The sequence below is a fragment of the Macrosteles quadrilineatus genome, unplaced genomic scaffold, assembly GCF_028750875.1.
Source record: "Macrosteles quadrilineatus isolate MER2022 unplaced genomic scaffold, UCM_ALF_1.0 Scaffold_8__2_contigs__length_117827958, whole genome shotgun sequence".
NCBI classification, from domain to species: domain Eukaryota; kingdom Metazoa; phylum Arthropoda; class Insecta; order Hemiptera; family Cicadellidae; genus Macrosteles; species Macrosteles quadrilineatus.
The window spans coordinates 88868172-88886926 of NW_026542601.1; the positions used below are offsets into that span (position 1 = coordinate 88868172).

At 36.3% G+C, this 18755-nt stretch overlaps 2 protein-coding genes across 2 annotated transcripts in view; one reads left to right on the plus strand and one right to left on the minus strand.

Moving 5' to 3' along the window:
* LOC129000547 (dynamin-1-like protein) overlaps positions 1-15167 on the minus strand; it is a 28178-nt gene extending 13011 nt beyond the window's left edge. Inside the window, exon 1 of the mRNA XM_054427509.1 lies at positions 13231-15167. Coding sequence (XP_054283484.1) covers positions 13231-15125 — 1895 coding nt within the window. The 5' untranslated portion in view covers positions 15126-15167. The remainder of the gene's footprint in view (positions 1-13230) is intronic.
* The window catches only part of LOC129000131 (tubulin glycylase 3A-like), a 38047-nt gene that overhangs the window by 1811 nt on the left and 17481 nt on the right, over positions 1-18755 (plus strand). Inside the window, exon 2 of the mRNA XM_054427049.1 lies at positions 17555-17958. Within this exon, the coding sequence (XP_054283024.1) occupies positions 17605-17958 (354 nt within the window). The 5' untranslated portion in view covers positions 17555-17604. The remainder of the gene's footprint in view (positions 1-17554; positions 17959-18755) is intronic.

Here is an 18755-nt window from a genome sequence, read left to right on the forward strand (position 1 = left end):
GCATTTATCGTTGTTTTGTGTAGCTATAATTTGTTTATTATTTGTTGTTTATTCCTTTTAAATGTCTCTGACGCAACGACAACGAAACATAGACAGGAGGCGCAATCGTGATAACGACCGCAGCTACAGAACAGTGGCGCGTAAAAGGCTTAACTCATCACAGTCTGAACCTGAACCTGGACACTATTAGGTTACAAATGCGCCCTAACACTACCCCAAAACGACTTTTCGTTCTCAATTGGCCCTCTATTAATGACCTGTGTTGCCTGGACAGCGAGGCATTTTGAGAAGGAGAGAACCGTCCGGAATGCTTCAGGTTTATCAATAACGCAGATAAACAGGGTCTGAGTTACACAACGGTAATATTTGAGTTGATCTTTTAAACTCATTGTAAATATGACTGTTATTCAATTTTAAATAACTCCTGTAATACTTTTTTATTGCTCGAATTCGAGCAACATGTACACTAGTTATTTATTATTTTATCAAACATCTTAATATTAATCAGCAGATTATCGTTACGATGTACATATAGTACCGTATAACCACTATTACAATACTGTACCAGCAAAACGTTAAGTCTTTGAGTCTACAAGTTATTACGCTATCGTTTATTATAACAAGATATTATAACAAGACTACAAGATCGCGCCACTCATCCTACACTCATCTTCATTCATACTTGGCTTAAAATACCTACCTTCGTATGTTCACCATTTCAGTAAAAATTATTAAATTATTTCAGAAATAATAGTTTGTAACTTTGCTATCGAATTCAGTTGTACTACTCATAATTTTGCAAATACCACATCGGGGTTTGTATTTATAAACAAGGACTATCCGATTGTTGGTAGATCAACTTGTGAAACTCACAATGTGATTTATTATCACAACTGTCGTGACATTTTATACAAATGCAATAGGTAACAAATAATGAATGGAATAAATACAATCATATATTAAACTAACTTAGAATTTAGAGGATCTTGATTTATTATTTGTAAAATTTTGCGTATATTAGCATTGATAAAACATAATATTTCTGTTTTATTGTAACTGAAGTATTTATTCAAATATCAGGTTTGCTGCAGCGGGGGTATTTTCCCTTTGTACTATGTTAAGGGCGTGGCTTGATTTTAACATAAGCTATGATTCTTTGTTTTGTTTACATTTACGTCGTTATTGTGTAACCATCATAGAAATCATATGGCCAATGTTAAAATTTAAAACTTTGAGTTACTTTTAAATTATAGGCATTATTAACAATTGAAATTGGTTTCGTCTAAACATTCCGAACATTTGACAAAACGACCTTGATAAGTTTGGCTAAAATATGTTCTACTATTATTGAGTTAATGTGTTAGAATGTTTGCTTTGAAGTCGATCCCAAAAAACTTCGCTTCGCTCCGCTCAATTAATCATTAAATATTTATTATTATTAATTACCTTTTTTAAAGTATAAATAAAAAAATCTATTTAAAAAATCTAGGCTACAGTAATTCCCTATACGCGTATAACAAAATGACACTGCCAACGTTCTCTTACGAACTTAGTGCTTTATGATTCAACTCAGTAAACATCTACGATGGAACAACAAAGTTTTCTCCAAGCTGGGGACGAGTGTTGTAATATTAGCGGAGATTTTCATCCCTCAACCCCAGTTTTGATTGGCTCCATTGTAACGCTTTCATTGCATTGGCTCTGAATTTGTAATAAAACCCCATTGTTCCCATCTGATAACAATTCGAACACTGTTGTTTTGATAAATCTATATCTATAAAAGAGGAACTATGTATGTGTGTATATATACGTTATGGACTCCGAATCCGCTCGACAGATTGTACTGAAACTTTAGGCATTATTAAGCATCTTTCAAGGATGGTTCGAGTGAAGTTTGGTGCAGATCCGTCAAAAGGGCTCTGCCCCAGAGAGTTTTAAGTGGGCCAATGTCAGACTTTTTGATCTACAATGTTTACAAATAAAAATAATTTGGTACTTTCCTGTTAAAGGGAACATTCATTATTATCGATGAATTTTTTCTCGATATATCGATATTTTTGTTTTCCGATTGTCACAAGTTGACAACTGATCTTGTTTAGGCTAAAATAGTCTATTATATGGATTAAGAAATGAAACTGTTCTAAGCTAACCTAACATAACAACCAAACTTGCTGTACCAATTAAAAATTCTGTTTGATAACAGAAAAGGCAAGTTAAACATGGAATGTTACACAGCAAGTTTGGTTAGTTATGTTAGGTTTTTTTTTTATAACAGTTTCATTTCATTATTGTTTGTTGATAGGTACTGAACAATATTTATCGTAGTTGTCAGCTGATATGTTTCAATTTGTTAAAATCGATATATCGAGAAAAAATCATCGATAATAATGAATGTTCCCTTTAACAGGAAAGTACCCGTTTACTTTCACCAACTGTTTTGTAGGTTTGAATAATCACAACATTCTGTATTAGCAATAGTCATGATTTGAAATAGTGCCACAGTGTTATTTCTACAGAGTGCAGCACAGAAAACTATTTTACTTTTAAATAAGTCCAAATGTATTAAACTCCAATCGCAGCACACCTGTGCACTCAACAACGTTTAATTTCTCCAATGTTAAATATTAAAAACATAAAAACCTGTATTATACACAATAAAAGGGATGACAAAGCCTTAATATTTTTATCTTTCGTTCTATACCCACACAATATAACATAAATTATTAAGTGAATAATAATCGTGCGTGCTATCTCGGGTATTCAAATGCCTCTCAATTTGTCATCAACCCGCCACATTACTATCATTAAAAGAGGGAACTCCAATAATACTAATACGAAACTTAAATCCACTTAAGCTGTACAACGTTACCAGACTAACAATTAAAAAAATTACGTCAAAATTGATTAAAGCAAAAATTATCAGTGGTAGGTTTAAGGGAGAAATAGTCTTAATCATAAGAATACTGATGATTTCATCCGAATTACCCTCTGAATTTAAGCAACTACAATTTCCTTAGTGTCTTGCTTTTGCAATCACCATTATAAGGCACTAGGGCAATCCCTGACTTTCGTCGGTTTAAATGTAGAAAAAACATGCTTTTCACACAGACAGATGTATTTTGTTAGCGCAGCAACGCGCGCCGGGTAACTGCTAGTTAAGCATAAAACGTAAACATTGACTAAGTGGATGCAATGTTCATAGGTTAAAAGCTTACTAAAATCTCAAGTTTCATTGACATTTAGCCTCCCTCTCAATATGTCGTCTATTGTCCCGAGAAAGTTACAAATGGCCAGATAATAAACTAGTTTTTGCTTTCTTGTGACCTAGCTCACCAAATGAGATAGTTAATACAACACTTACCAATTATCATTTACCAAAAGCATACGCCTATTATGCATGTGTGGAAGTTACAATAATAGTGTATGCTGCACTCATGAAAATTAAACTTATTGTTTTTAATGTAAGATACATAAATGCATTTATTTGTCAAATAAATAAATGCTACGTATATTTCCCGAATACGTTGTAGAGTAATACTAATGGCCATTACTTTTAAAGGTACTCTTCTGTTATATTCACCACAACAGGTTAAGTTAGGTTATTTGTAAAAATACACTTGGATTCAATTTTTTTTTGTTACAACTTGACTAACCTCACCTAGTGTGGACGGTGTAACAGAAGAGCGCCCTTTTAAAATTAATAAACTTTTCGCTCGCTAGAGATACAGCGGCCTAGTAACATTTTAGCAAATTCGTAACACGAACATGGATCACTGGCATGCAATAAGTTTGAGCTGGTAGCTGAAGCATTCAAATGAAGCTTGTACGGTGGGTCAAATCTGACATGGCGTCAATAACACTACTATATTTCAAATATTTCAAATACATTTGAAAAAAAATATTTTGCATCCAATATGGCGGATCCAAGATGGCGGCCGGAAATGACCATCTTGTCAAAATGAAGTACTTACTACCCAACAATGTTTGGAAGTGGTCTGGGATTGATATATAAAAAAATGTAGAAAAAAGTTGGGGGGGGGGGACAATTAAAACTCACCCTGTATAGAATACATAACATGTACACTGAGTTTCTGCATAGACTAAAGAACCAATTAGGTTTCGGCCCCTAGCGTTATTGAGAAAATGATCAATTAAAAGAAAAGTCCCGAATGATTTCGTTATAACAGAGGGGAGCATTTTGAATATTTTTAAGAAAATGCCATGTAGTATGAAGCCCTATCATTATTACGCTTTATCATAATTATCAACAAATTTCTTAATCAGCATATTCATTTTACGGAAAGTAAATAATAATGCATCTAATATCACTTAAACATACTTACTTGTATACTGTCTTGACAATAAGACGGTGATAGTATATTTCATCACTGGGCGTAAAATGGCTCTTTTCAACACGAGCTCAAGTTTTACGATCGAGGCGAAGCCGAGGTCAGAAAATGAGCGAAGTTTGAAAAGACACTTTTTGTCCTTGCGATGAACTATATTTGTCGTCATATCACGTCAATAATTAACAAACAAAGCTAGAAAACGAAAATAGTTATTTGTGTAACTAGTGTGCGAATTTCTCTCATATACAGCAAAGTGCCACTTTGCACTCGAGTTACACATTTTATTTTTCCTACAGTTGATATAAAGCATGGAAATAATTAGTCTTTCAAAAACTAAACAACACGTTTTAGGTTAGGTTAAATCCAAGCGTTAAACGAAATGGGAAACACTTACTCTGCACGAGCTGATCGTAGTATCTTTAGGAGTTTCCAACTTATTTTCAAGTGTTTGTGCCTAATAAAAGTTAAATATAAAATATATATATATTTTTTGAATACTGGAGTGCGGCAAAAAATATGAATGCGGCATAAGTAAATGAGTGCGACAAAATTTAAAATTTAAATCAATAAAGTGCAAATTAATGAGCTGATATCACCTGTCTGCCATGTTATTTTATGGAACGTCTGACACTAAACAACCCTACTTGCGACGTTGCCAATTCTACCAGGCCGCGACCTGAGTTATAGGCGGCCTTGAATGTACAGACAAAACTCTATTTTTATATAGATAATTTAATGTTTTCAGTAAATAAGCGAACTTCTGATTTTCGGCCCTAGGGATTTAAAAATTTGCTCGGTCGCCAAAGGACGATGTCAGCCGGCATGGACAGCAATAGTAGCTTTCAGCCACCAATTAACGTTTGTAAAACAGCTAAACCCATCATAGTGTTATGAAAATTTTATATAAAATATTAGTGGTGATCGATTTTGATTGGACACTCCAATTATCATCAGATGCAATAGGCTAATGATTTGCATTATGATGAGAGCTCATAATATATATCAGTGGTGTGTACAGTGCATATCAGTGTATGCATTGTTCATGGAAATACTTCGTGACTTATTATTGTGCGCGAAACTCTCCAGGACTCAATACTAAGTAAAGTACTGTATAAACACAACCCAGTGTATACACGCGTATCGTAGGCCTATACAGAAATAGCCCAGTCAATACTCGCAACAGCCGGTGCAGGCCGCTACTGCGAATCTGTGTCAACAACATAGGTCGATCACAAATTGCGTTGATTCTCAACATTGTTTTTAGTTAATTAAATCAAATTGTGTGCATTTGGAGTTAAAATTTATCAATGATACTATTACGATTCAAACTTAACACGGCACATGATTGTACAACTTGTATTATTGATCTGGGTATGAGAACGCAGAGATTAATTGGATGAATGGATGACCTCTAAACGATGACTGTTTAGAAAACACAATTTAACCGAGCAATTTTTGTTACCTTATATTTATTTGATTGATCTTCATCTACAAATCCATAATGTATGTACATGAGTATTGACACTTAATTGCTGTTTAAACAGTATCCATATGGTCCGAAAATATATGATTGGATTATTTGAAAGATCCAATAAAACTTAACTACAACGCAAAACTACGTAAGATTTCCTTTACAAAATAGCTTGGCCAAGGCACTTTTAGGCGTTGGATACATTATATAAAGAAAGTCACAATCTTATAACTAGTAGTAGGCTAAACCGTATAATATAGTACCGTTGAACCGAGCCTTGGCTTCTAATCCTCAGAGTAATCTTCAGTGTAATCTTTGCTCAATAGTAACCACTGACGTTTTCCCTTTGTACTGTATATTGTAATTTGCTAGTATACTGTGGATGGCTTGTTATACGCACATGTTACAAGTCTTTTGTTTACTTTTTCTCGTTATTTTGTTCAACCAACATAGATACTTGGCAACCCATAAGGCCAATGTTAAATTTTCAAATGAGTTGTGTGGCGAAATACGAATTTACCTGAGGTAGTGGCTATCATCAATCACGCTTTTAGGGCTATAAGTCTCTAGTTTCAAAATTTAGTCAAAACCCATCCACTGGATTTTGAGATATAGGCAGACAGATTGATAGACAGAACCCAGCTTTAACTGTTTACAATCTGTGCTATGACATAGAACTCAGCGATAGTTATGTATAGTCGATACTATCATATAAACCTCAGTGATAAATGTGTTTAATCGCTACGATACATCAATCAGTGTATCATAAATGGGTACAACCTTTTGACAGGTACCACCAATACTATGATTCAATAATCAGTGAAATAATGTGTGCCATCGATACTATGATACAATACTCAGCGTGAGCGATAGATGTTAACAATCAATGCTATGGATATAGTAATCGGCGATATATAAGTAGAATCTATACTTTGGATACAGTACTCATACTACTGTATGATAAACACGTAAATGTCTACACAATTGCATTTTCTAAGATTTTTGTAATTGAGTGGTAAAAAATGAGTTTGTTAATATTTGCAAGGTTTTGAAACTGTTTTGCGTACAGTATGCACAAGATAGGGTCTATTAGTAGACGGGTGGTATTCAAGACTCCTAGGTTATTCTGTTCGGGAAAATTGAGATATATCAGGAGGAAAACTCCGTTTGCAGATTTTTCTTTGATCTTCCCCAAAAGCTCACTCAGTGTAAGCTGAAATCATATCACCCCTCACTCAAAGAACAACCCGGCAGTGCAGGACGCACCGGGCGAGATATCAAATCAATACATTGATATTCTTTTACACACGTGTAGGCCTACGCGTCCAACAGACACACACCAAGCTTCTTGGTTGTACATGTACTCAAAACTATAACTACGGCGCTTTTGATGCAGCTGCATATTTCAAGCTACAAGCGCTTAGAATGTATAGAACGAGTAAGATTCCTAATACGTATATGTTAATATGTTCCTCTTCCTAGGCCTTCGAATTTCTTGGTGTACATACTCGTATAACCTTTATTTAATATATGTTCTGAGACATATCTAACTGTACCGGTAGTATGTACACCAAGAACCTTTTCAAAGACTCTTGCCAGATGGCTATTTCATATTTCAGTCACATGCCCTTCACATGACACTCATTTTGAATGTGCTTTAATGTAAAGGATCTTCTTGAGGCCATTCGCCAAAAAGTATCCTCGTCCCAATAATAAGCCAGATTCACATAAAAAGTTGTTAAAAGTAATAAATTAGCTTCTATGAGGGTATTTCTTAAATGTCTTGAGTCGGACCATGTACTGTCAATTTGTCCAGTCTGACCGCGCGAATTTTACGAATTTTTTTTTAGTAAATCTTTTAGTAGTAAGCAATTTTTTAGTGTGTTATTTTAACTGTTGTTTAGAGCCACTTCTTGTTTTGATGAACAGTGGTTAGAAGATAACAAACCAATAGGTGCTCCTGTTCGTATTTTTCCTTTGTTGTAGCCCTTAATCTCTAGAGCTACGGCCGTTTGGCAATCCTTATGTTCTTATTGACAATTATTGCCTTCTTATATTATAACATTTTCAAAGTTCTACAGTATATAAGAAATTATCACACTGAAATAACTTTCCAACAGTGTAATCAACACCTTAGTTTTTTAAGTTTCAACATGGCAATTTGGAGTCATAGGAAATTATTTCACAATATGACATTGTGCGAGTTTTGGTTCCTGATCAAGATGGTCAAGATCCTTAAACGATGAATTGGTACCATAACCATTCATCTAAGGTATGATTAAAGTGAGCGCAAATCAATCGACCATTGTAGTTTTCTGACCATGCTATTGATTCATAGTCATAAGTGGCCCGTTATCCGTTATAGACAGACAGATAAGCTGTTATGTTTTGACCCTAAACGTCCGCAGTATTATTTTGACGTTTATAGAGTGCGTATATTTTCAGAAAGGCATTCATCAACATGGTCTCGAGTGGGTAGCACCACTTGAGTTAAACTGTCTAATAGCTTGCCTGTCTCGGCTGCATTTCCTGCCTACAAGGCTATAGCTTGATTGCAAGGAAAAGTATTTTTATATTAATCTTAACAATTCACGAGACTAACTTATCTCAGAAATTGACACATATTTAGTTCAAACTAAAGATTGTTAAATTCTTTAAGACTTTCTGTGAGGAAACCATAATTCAGTCTTCAATGGAACTCATTCGAAGCAAAGTCTCAAATGTAAAATTCATTGAGAAAAATATGAGTTCATTGGAAAATTCCCTTTTGGTGGAAGTAAAAGCGGTTGTATAGAAACAATACTTTTACATTAAAGCTTGGCTCATAAAGATGTTTTAGCTTAATTCAAGCACTGTGCAGAAAGAGGACGTCAACTTATAGAACCAATGGAAATACGGACGGATAAAATGATAAAATACTCTGCTAACCTATTTTCGTCAAGCAGCAGAGCAGACAGCCTGCAATCAATATTTCTTTCTATAAATTGTCTCTCTTCAACTTCGCCATGTCCTTACAATATGAGTAAACGTAAAACAAATCATACTGCAACGAGGAGTGCTTACGATTTCGTTGAAAGATTGTAATCAATTAGAATCAAACGAAAACAGAGCTTTGTGCTTGTAGGTGTTAAACATTTCACCATCGTGCAAGGAAATCATTAAAGCGTCGTTTTGGAGTAAGTTAAGTAATGACTCTCTCCGTGTGGAGAGCAACAGTAACTGATCCCCGAGGGTTGATTGTTTAAGTTACTCGTGCCGGGGAAGTGGTGAGGGGTGAGTGAGGGAGGGAGGGGGTGCTTGACATAACATGACATGTGTGACGTGAGGGCGGAGCTAAGGTATAAGTGATAGTTGCAACAACCCTCAAGTGACTTGGAGTCGTTAATAATATCTGATGCTTCACTAGGTCACAGAGGCGCATCCCTTCCGCGTTCCTTCTCAGTTTACTCACACGAGCAAGCCAAAAAAACCACGGTACTGTAGATGGTTGTAATGAATTACACGTTTTGAGCCATGACATTGTAAAAAGCGTTATAGTCACATATCCATTGCAAAATTATGTTTTGTCAATAGGTTCATATTTTTGCTTCTTTGTACAACTGACAATAGACACAGCCCGCTTTGACGAAGGTTGGCAAAAGTCTTCTTTGACACCAACGAAAATTATGACAATCCAAACTTAAAATTAATACAAATGAAGTACATTTGGTTCACGTAAATGAACTGTCAACTTGCAGTATCCTAAATCAATGGTACATACACCTGCTTCACACAAATGAGAAATGTTCTAGCAGTATCCAAAGTCAATGATCCATTAAGCTCACATAAATAAGATGCAGATTTGCAGTGTTCATAGTCAATGGTGGGCTTACTTCTGGTTCACTTAAATAAATGTCTATTTGCAATATTCAAAGTCGGGTTCACGTAAACGAATCGTTTACTTGCAGTATCCAAACTCAATGTCACATTTGGTTAACGTAAATGAATTGTTTACCCGATTGTTCAGATTGTTGTTGTGTCAGATTGTTCTTCCCTTTTTCTCGGTATGGTATTTTTGTAATGAGTGACTTTAGATGATTCGTTGCCTAACATATGTTACGACTCTTGTTTACCTTTTTTATCTCGCAAATAATGTCATGGCGACCAATTAACTCGTAAGGCCCATGTTAATTTTCTAAGAGTTTAAATTCACGTAGGGAAAAGCCCTGTGGTACGATTTGTACCATTTCAGATATATACCTTCCCATGGTTGATTACTATGACAGTTCAGAATTTCGTGCAGATCGCTTCTTGGGAGGAGTGTTTGTAAAAGAAAAGCAGGAGTGTGTTATTATAAGAGCTTCTCTTCGCTCCGTTCAAGAAATCTGGCAAAGTTTGATCAAATTATATCCATAAACAAGCCAACTACAACATTTTACAATATTCTCCATAATATTCTTATGGACAATAAGTAATATGGAATATTATTAAAGTTATTTACATGGGAATTTTAAATTAAAATTTTAGCGAATTTCCCATATAGGGAATAAGCTATTACCGTAGTACTCATGGTAAGACCTGGACGCGGGACCGATTTTTTTTTTCATTTTGAGGTCCCTAGAGGCCAAAAACACCATCCGTTCAAATTCATATATATATATATATATATTTATATATATATATATATATATATCTAATATATAAAATTCTCGTGTCACAGTGTTTGTCTGCAAACTCCTCCGGAACGACTTCACCGATCGTAATGAAATTTGGTGTGTAAATTCTGTAGGTATGCGAATCGGACGTAAACTATTTCCCGTTTCGAAATTCTTAAAAGGGCTCCGCCCCAGTGGCTCTGGAGTTTCCCATGTTAACCTTATGAGAAATGGAATTAATGAATCTTAACAGCTGTTTCAATTAAACAAGTTGGTTCTGTTCTATGATGTTCAATAGCATTAAAGTTACAAGGATTACCAACAGGGTGCAGCACTATTATTTCTTTTACATTAATGACAACAGCTAATTTGCAACCAAAAGGTGAGTGAGCGTAGCGAACGAACTTCAACCTGGAGGCGAGTGAGCGTAGCGAACGAGCTAACCTGGAGGCGAGTTAGCGTAGCGAACGAGCTCCAACCTAAAGGCAAGTGAGCGCAGCGAACGAGCTCCAACCCAAAGGTGAGTGAGCGTAGCGAACGAACTTCAACCAGGACGTGATTGAGCGATGCGAACGAGATCATCTTGAAAATTAAACGTAACGGTACTTTCTTTCCATCGGTCTGTCTTAGGGGAAACCTATAACTTAGGCGATACGAAGTTCGCCGGGTCAGCTAGTATATATATATATATATATATATATATATATGTGTGTCCGTCAGCACGATAACTCGAGCAAAAATGATCCGATTTTGATGAAATTTGGTACAAACGTGTAAACCTACGTCTATTCGAACGAGTTCGCGATCCAGCATGATCGGACCATGGGAACGGGTGTTTACGGGGGGTTTTATGGGGTAAAAATAGGTTTTTCCCAATTTTGACCCAAAAAACATAAAATTTAGCAATTAATTTCCAAACCATTTTGTAGAGCTTCAAAAAACAAATAATTTAGTATAATATTGAAGCGTTATTATGCGCCTAATGGTTACGGAGAAAATTCCAAAAAATTGTAAATTTAAAATTCCCATGTTATTCTTATGGAGAATGAGTAAACCGTTTTAGTTTGCTTGTTTATGAACATATTTTGATCAAATTTGGAAAATGTTTTTATTTCTTACTAACTATTAACATTTTACAAAAAAAAAAAACAGTTTTACCCTCCCTGATGCAGCAAACCTAAGTACTTGTTAAACTAATTCTATTTTAATCGGGAATAAATATTAAATTTTTAAGTAGACATTTCAGTGTAAATCCAATCAGTCAAATGGAAATTCGCTTAGTCTGCAGGTTTGCTGCGGCGGGGGTATTTAGAATTTTCTCCGTAACTAATAACTGTACAAAAACACTTTGATATACTAAATTTTCTTTTTTAAGCTCTTAAAAAAGTTCTGGAGAAAAGTTGATAAACTTTGTGTTTTAAGGGTAAAACTTTAGAAACCCAAATTTTTACCCAATAAAACCCCTGTAAAACCCCGTTTATATGTGGTCCGATCACGCTGGTTCGCAAACTCATTCAAGTTTGTCCCGCCTTCCAACTTCAAACCAAATTGTATCAAAATTGGTAAAAAATTACTATTACTACTAAATTAAGTTATCTCGTTCATGGACACACACACACACATACAGGATGTTTTTTTTTAAAACTTGCATCTTTATTTATGTAAAAACCGCAATAGATAGAAATATGCAGTTTGCGGGAATCATCTATTGAAGTAGGGGGCCCAATTGTTTTGAATTCAACGTTACATTCACATTCCCCCCCTTTCCCCCCTGCCCCCAACTTATTTTTTTTTTAAATAGCAAGGTACCCCTTGTGACATATCAAATGAAAGAGCATGAAAAAAGAAAATGTTTGATGAAAAAAATTAAAAATCGGTTCATAAATTTGCGAGATATTTTCCCCCCTTCCCCGGAACTTGATTATTTTTTTAATAGCAAAGTACCCCTTGTGACATATCAAATGAAAGAGCATGAAAAAAGAAAATTTTTGGTGGAAAAAAATTTAAAATCGGCTCATGAATTTGTGAGATAATCCCCCCCCTTTTTCCCCTACCCATAACTTGTTTTTTAATAGCAAGGTACCCGCCCTTGTGACATATCAAATGAAAAATAAATTTCACCAAAAATTTTCTTTTTTCATGCTCTTTCATTTGATAGTTCCGGGGAAGGGGGGGGAAATATCTCGCAAATTTATGAACCAATTTTTATTTTTTTTTTCATCAAACATTTTTTTTATGCTCTTTCATTTGGTATGTCACAAGCGGTACCTTGCTATTTAAAAAAATAAGTTGGGGGCAGGGGGGAAAGGGGGGGAATGTGAATGTAACGTTGAATTCAAAACAATTGGGCCCCCTACGTCAACAGATGATTCCCGCAAACTGCATATTTCTATCTATTGCGGTTTTTTTGCAAGTTTTTAAAAAAACACCCTGTATATATATAATAGTTAAAGGGCTTACATATATACAAATTTGAACGAATAGTGTTTTGGCCTCTGGGGAGATCAAAATGAAAAAGTAAATCGGTCCCGGGCCTAGGTCCATGAGACCTACTGTAATTTCTACTTCCCTACAGGGAAATTCGCTAAAATTTAAAGTCGAGGGGTTTGAAATTTTTTTCTAATTTATTATTTAACAATCACCTGTTCTTATTGTTTATGCTACATTAAAAGTAACAAAAAACCTCACATTGGTAACACAAGTAACAATGCTTCAGAAAAACTATGAAAAGGAAAGTAAACAGGTCTTAAATGTTAGTTTTTAAGCAAATACATGCCTTTTGGTGCTCGGTTTAATATAGTTCAAAATCCCATAGGCCTTCTCTAGCTGAGCAACAGTGGTTACAAGTTCCTGGCGCTTTTCCACGAAATCCTGTGATTCTTTCATCAAGTTGTAAGTGTTGCCGTTGTACAGTTGAGATATCAACTCGCAGTGAAGACGCTCCATGACAAAGTTCACAATGGAATGCATGATGATCTTCGGAACTGTGTCTTGAACGGTGATCTGTACGATGGAGAAATAACTTTGAATCAATTTGTTAATCAGTTGATAATCTCGAGTTTCTTTCGAGCTTTCTTCTTTTTTTCGAGAACTTTCCGTGACTTTTGTGAGACTTTTCTCCGAGAGTTTTATCGCAGGATGGAGTGTGATGCAGACACACTTGTCTTGTTTATAAGCTTTTGGCTCTTTCCCTCTCACACAGTTAGTAATAAAGTTCGGATGTCTTGTGTTAATGTAGGCTAACTGGACGTCTATGAAGTTGTCTACAATCTTGTTCGCAATGGGGAGTCGACTGCGGAGAAGTTCGGTGACGACACGGATGACTTCTTTCTGCAGTGTAGGATACCTCTCAAGTCCGATTAAAGGATCATAGGCGCAAGTCTGCACGATTCTACACAGCTCTTCATTGACAAGGTCGACACATCGGAGACAAGGTGAGCGAAAACGTTGGATCTGACGCTTCATTAACAGCTCGAACGTCACCTCAGGAACGAACAACCCGGGACTTGCACCTGATGCATTCTGGGTAGCGGTCAAGATGGCTCCTTTAGACAGCCCAGATAGTGCATCAATCGTCCGCAGCGCTTGGGCAAGCGCTTGAAACACGCGATTGATTCTCGCCCCTCCAGACAGCTCAGTGGTCTGGATGTTCTCCGTGTCACCCCTGATGATCGAACAATATGTTTTTGAAAATTTCGACACGATGTCAATCAACAACGAAGGCTTGTCCAGACTCATATCACCCATAGCTTTGAGCTCTTCTTGTTTCTTGGACAACTTTTCTTTGACGTTCTCTTTCAGTTTTGGTAAACAACTTTTTATGTGTTCGGTTAAAATTCTCTGAACAGTCTTCGTCAAGTAGGGTGTTCCGTGGTTGCGCTCAACCGCTCTGTAATGATTGTGGAAAAACTCTGCTTCTTCTTTCAACGCTTTTTTCATGGATTTATTTTCCATTATGTCTCGTTGTGATCGGTTGACGACGCCGATTATACCCAGTTTGACCGGTATGATTTTCCCAGACAGGATGTCCCACGCGTCTGTGCCTTCGTCCATGAGGTCCAGCTTGGTGATGACCGCCAGAGTCCTCTCACCTTCAGGATCTACGTCGCGAGCCAACGCTAGACTCTCGCTCGTCGTCAGGTCCGCATTCGCAGGAGTCACAGCTAGAATTATACTATTTGGGTTTCTAATGTATTCAAGCACTATGTCCCTGGTTTGTTTTTCGATGTCGTCTGGCTGATCACCGACGGGTATTTTCGTCAACCCGGGAAGATCTACTAATGTGAGGTTTAAATAGGATTTAGAGTAAATCTTCAGCGTGATTGGAAGATGACAGATACCTTTGTTGCTTCCAGCGAGCTTCACGGTTTGCTTTTTAATTTCATTAGAAATCAGTTTGAAGTCCGTGAAGACTTTTGTCTGGTCGTGTTGGAAGATTGCGTATTCATCAAGGACATCATTGGACGAGTGTACAAGCTGCAGGACTAGAGGACATCTAGTCACAACCCCGACACCTCTGGGTAGGAAGGACTTTCCCACTAGATGTTCCAGGACGGAGCTCTTTCCTGCACTCTGAGAGCCTATCACTACTACCTGGGGAAGGTCGACGACTTGACCACTGATCAGAAACACGTCCTGTAGCTGGTTGATGATCTCCACTAGTTCGTTCATTCTTACTAATTTCGGTGTATTTTGAAGGTTAAATTAAGTAACAAACTGTCACTTGGCTTACTCGACAATAAGGTGTCATGTGTTCATCGTTTTTGTTTACCACATTCGTTAATATTAATGAGTTGTTGTTAGGGACAGGGATAGAGGAAAGTCATGAGTATAAGTCATCGATCTCTATTAGATCGATGGTATAGTAATGGTTTAAATTTTGACAATGTAATTTTTCATTGAGACAAAGCTATTATTCATCTCTCTAGTCTCACAAATTGCATTTATTTTTGACGTAGTGTATAATATAGACATAGTCAAATGTATTTTATATGTACTTTGTCTAAATCGTTTAAACCTAGTTCTGTCATATAAACATATACGTCGGCAATTCGTGACGCTGTTAGTCGTGGTTAAAACCATTGACTATATAACACTACAATGGCAAAGCATCAATAAGCTACCATTTCGCTATATTTTACATTAAAATGCCCTCACCACAGTAAACCTGCAGACTATTCGAAACTACATTCGTCTGATTGGATGTTTAAGAATATCTTCAAGAAGGGTTAGCGGATAAATAAGGTTTGTTTTTTTGAACACCGTTCCAACGTTCTACCAATTTCCCATCTATATGGACCAGCTGTAGCCAATTTTTTATTAAAAAATAACGTAGTTGTGTGAGCCAGTCACAGAATGCGCCAGTGTCTAAAATTTTATTTTATACCTTATTTTTTGTTGCACACCAGGTTGATGGGTCATAACAGTTAGTTGCTATAATTCATCATAAGTCATTCCCTAAATAAGTATTGGTAAAAAAGATCGTGTATTCGACAGAATTTAGTAATTTAGATCAGCGCAACCTGAAGGTGGCTCACATCAACTACGAAGATTTTGATAACAAATCTGGCTACAAATTTAACATGGGGATGGAATGTCTACCACGTACTGAGGCAGCACACGCTGAGTAAGGTAGTACCATTGACTATTATTGGATACTGAAGGTAGTACCTGAAATGTCATTTTTATAAGAGATTTGTTGTTTCATATTGTAAAGATCGAACACTGCAAGTTATGATATTTATTTTTATTCCAAGAATAGTATCAAAAGTATCCCTGTTACATTCGGGAATGTATTTTACTTATTCAACTGTCAACAAATTATTGCAGCTTAGGTTCATTCATCGTGGAGTTATTTAAACAAAAATTTAAACCATAACTCCGGGTCGGAAACAATAAACGTATAACACACAATAATCTGTGCGTTAGCTTCTTCTCACTCTATTGTTTGAAATTTCGATTGTAAAAAAATATATAGGAACCTCACGTTTTATTTACAACTAATTTTGGCTTTTATTATTTAAGTTTCAGTGGAATTTAAATTTATGATGAGAATGTTAACCTGGCAATCCTCATGACATTAATATATTTTGTGTAGTTAGTTCCGTATGTTTTTGTAATTTGAAACGGTTTCCGCGCCTAAAAAAAATTCTTTAAAGGTATTTTCTTGTTTATTAAGATCGTAGGAATGTTTTAAAAACGTTTAAAAGAAAAGTCCAGAAAGTTCAGAAATACCGAAACTATAAACACGAAATGACAGGTTAATCGTAGTTATAATAGTCAATCAGCTGCTCATAGTATTATTATCTTTAAGTGTTGCCAACCTATTTCCAAGCGTACACGGACTACGTGCATAATAGAACCACGCTGTTTTGTGTTGTTTCGTTGGAATCCTGATGTGCGGCAAAGTATAAACCGTACGGCAAAGTATAAATATGCAGCAATTAGCAGCTTTCTGTACTATAAACAGTACAAGGAAGCCAACTTTGTCGGGTGACTGTAGGAAAATAACTATTGTTTCTTTTTCCTTTTTATTTTGCTCAAGCAACATGGTTACTTAGCAGCCGATAAGGCTAATGTTAAAAAGTTTTGACTTTCAATTTAAATTTTTTAAGTAATTATATTTTTTCAGCAGTTTTAACTGCAATAAACACGTTTTTAGGCCAGAAATTAATTATTTACAACGTTTGAAGGAAATCGTCGAAGCTGTTTCGAGATCTTTGTGCAAGCAAGCTTACAAGCAAACATTGCTCATATAAAATAATAAGGCTATAATAAAATAATAATAAATAAAGGATATGAGTGAAGGATGAGTGTAAAATGCAGTGGGATGATCTGTGTAGCTTTATTACTGACTAAGATCAGCTGTTTCATTATCCAGGATCATAATTGAAAGCCTAATGATCGGGGGCAGCTGGGTCCAGTTTTAACTCATCAAAAAGCTACTGACTTTTCTCATGATCTGTTTGACAACCTTTTTATTGCTATGTGAGCACCATAACTACTCAGCTACCCATTAGGGTACACAGCAAGTGTGTCAAATAACACATTCAATAAACTAAGTTTACATTATCAATATGTAAGAATGCATCTTGTTGTAGGCCGCGGCGATGAGCGCCCTCTGGTCGTCATGACGCCGCGGTGACGCATCATGGAGGACCCTGGGTTAGACTCCAGTGGTCCGTCCACAGCCTCCCTGGGGACCATGTCTTCAGAGTCCCGGTGTTCCAGGAGCTCGTCGGAACCTCCCATCTCCAGATGCACGACCTACGACTCCTCCGACAAACAAACGGACTCCCGGTGTTCATCGGGCACTCCTGACTCGAGGCGTCCCTCAGATAGTATCTCCGGCACCGACTCCCCTCAGTCCCCGCCCCCTAGCTCTCTGGAGGTACCAGATGACAAACGCAAGAGACGTCGCAGCATCGATAGTAGGGTGTCAAGATGCAGCGTCAATTCTACCAAACTGAAGAGTCTAAAGCAGCTGGCGGACAAGGCTGTAGAGGTTAGTGGGTTAGGAAATGGGAATGTGGTTTTGTATCTTCAAAATTGTTACCAAGCAGTTCACCCGCTCGAATTAATTTTAAGTGCCTCTCGTAGGTAGTTTACGTTAATAAATTTACATTATACGAGTAATGTCCATTGGTCGAAACTCGACCAAAAATATGTAATGTACTCACTTATGTTAATGTTTCACCCCACACTGTAAATAAAACATGTGATTGGAGTTTCTTCCATTTGTTTTGATTTTCTGTTTATATTTCGTTGTTATTTCGTCGCCATGCTGGCAACGCATAAGATCCATGTAAATTTTTTCAAAATTTTAAACTCATTTTTGCGCTTATCTTTGAGCCTATTTAAATTTATAAAGGGATTCTGCACACCTACAGGAAAATAGCTTTCTAACGGTATGCGTAGATTTTCCCTACGATGCACACGAGCTGAGAAAAAAGGTTTTAAAGAAACATGCTTGCCTATTAATATATAGACGAGAGGTCGTCCAGTGGTCGAAACTCGACCAAAAATATGTAATGTACTTACTTCTCTGTTTTCACCCCACACTGTAAATAAAACATGTGATTGTGGAGTTTCTTCCATTTGTTTTGATTTTCTGTTTATATTTCGTTGTTATTTCGTCACCAGCATGGCAACGCATAAGATCCATGTTAATTTTTTCAAATTTTTAAACTCATTTTTTGTGCTTATCTTGAGCCTATTTAAATTTATAAAGGGATTCTGCACACATACAGGAAAATAGCTTTCTAACGGTATGCGTAGATTTTCCCTACGATACACACGAGC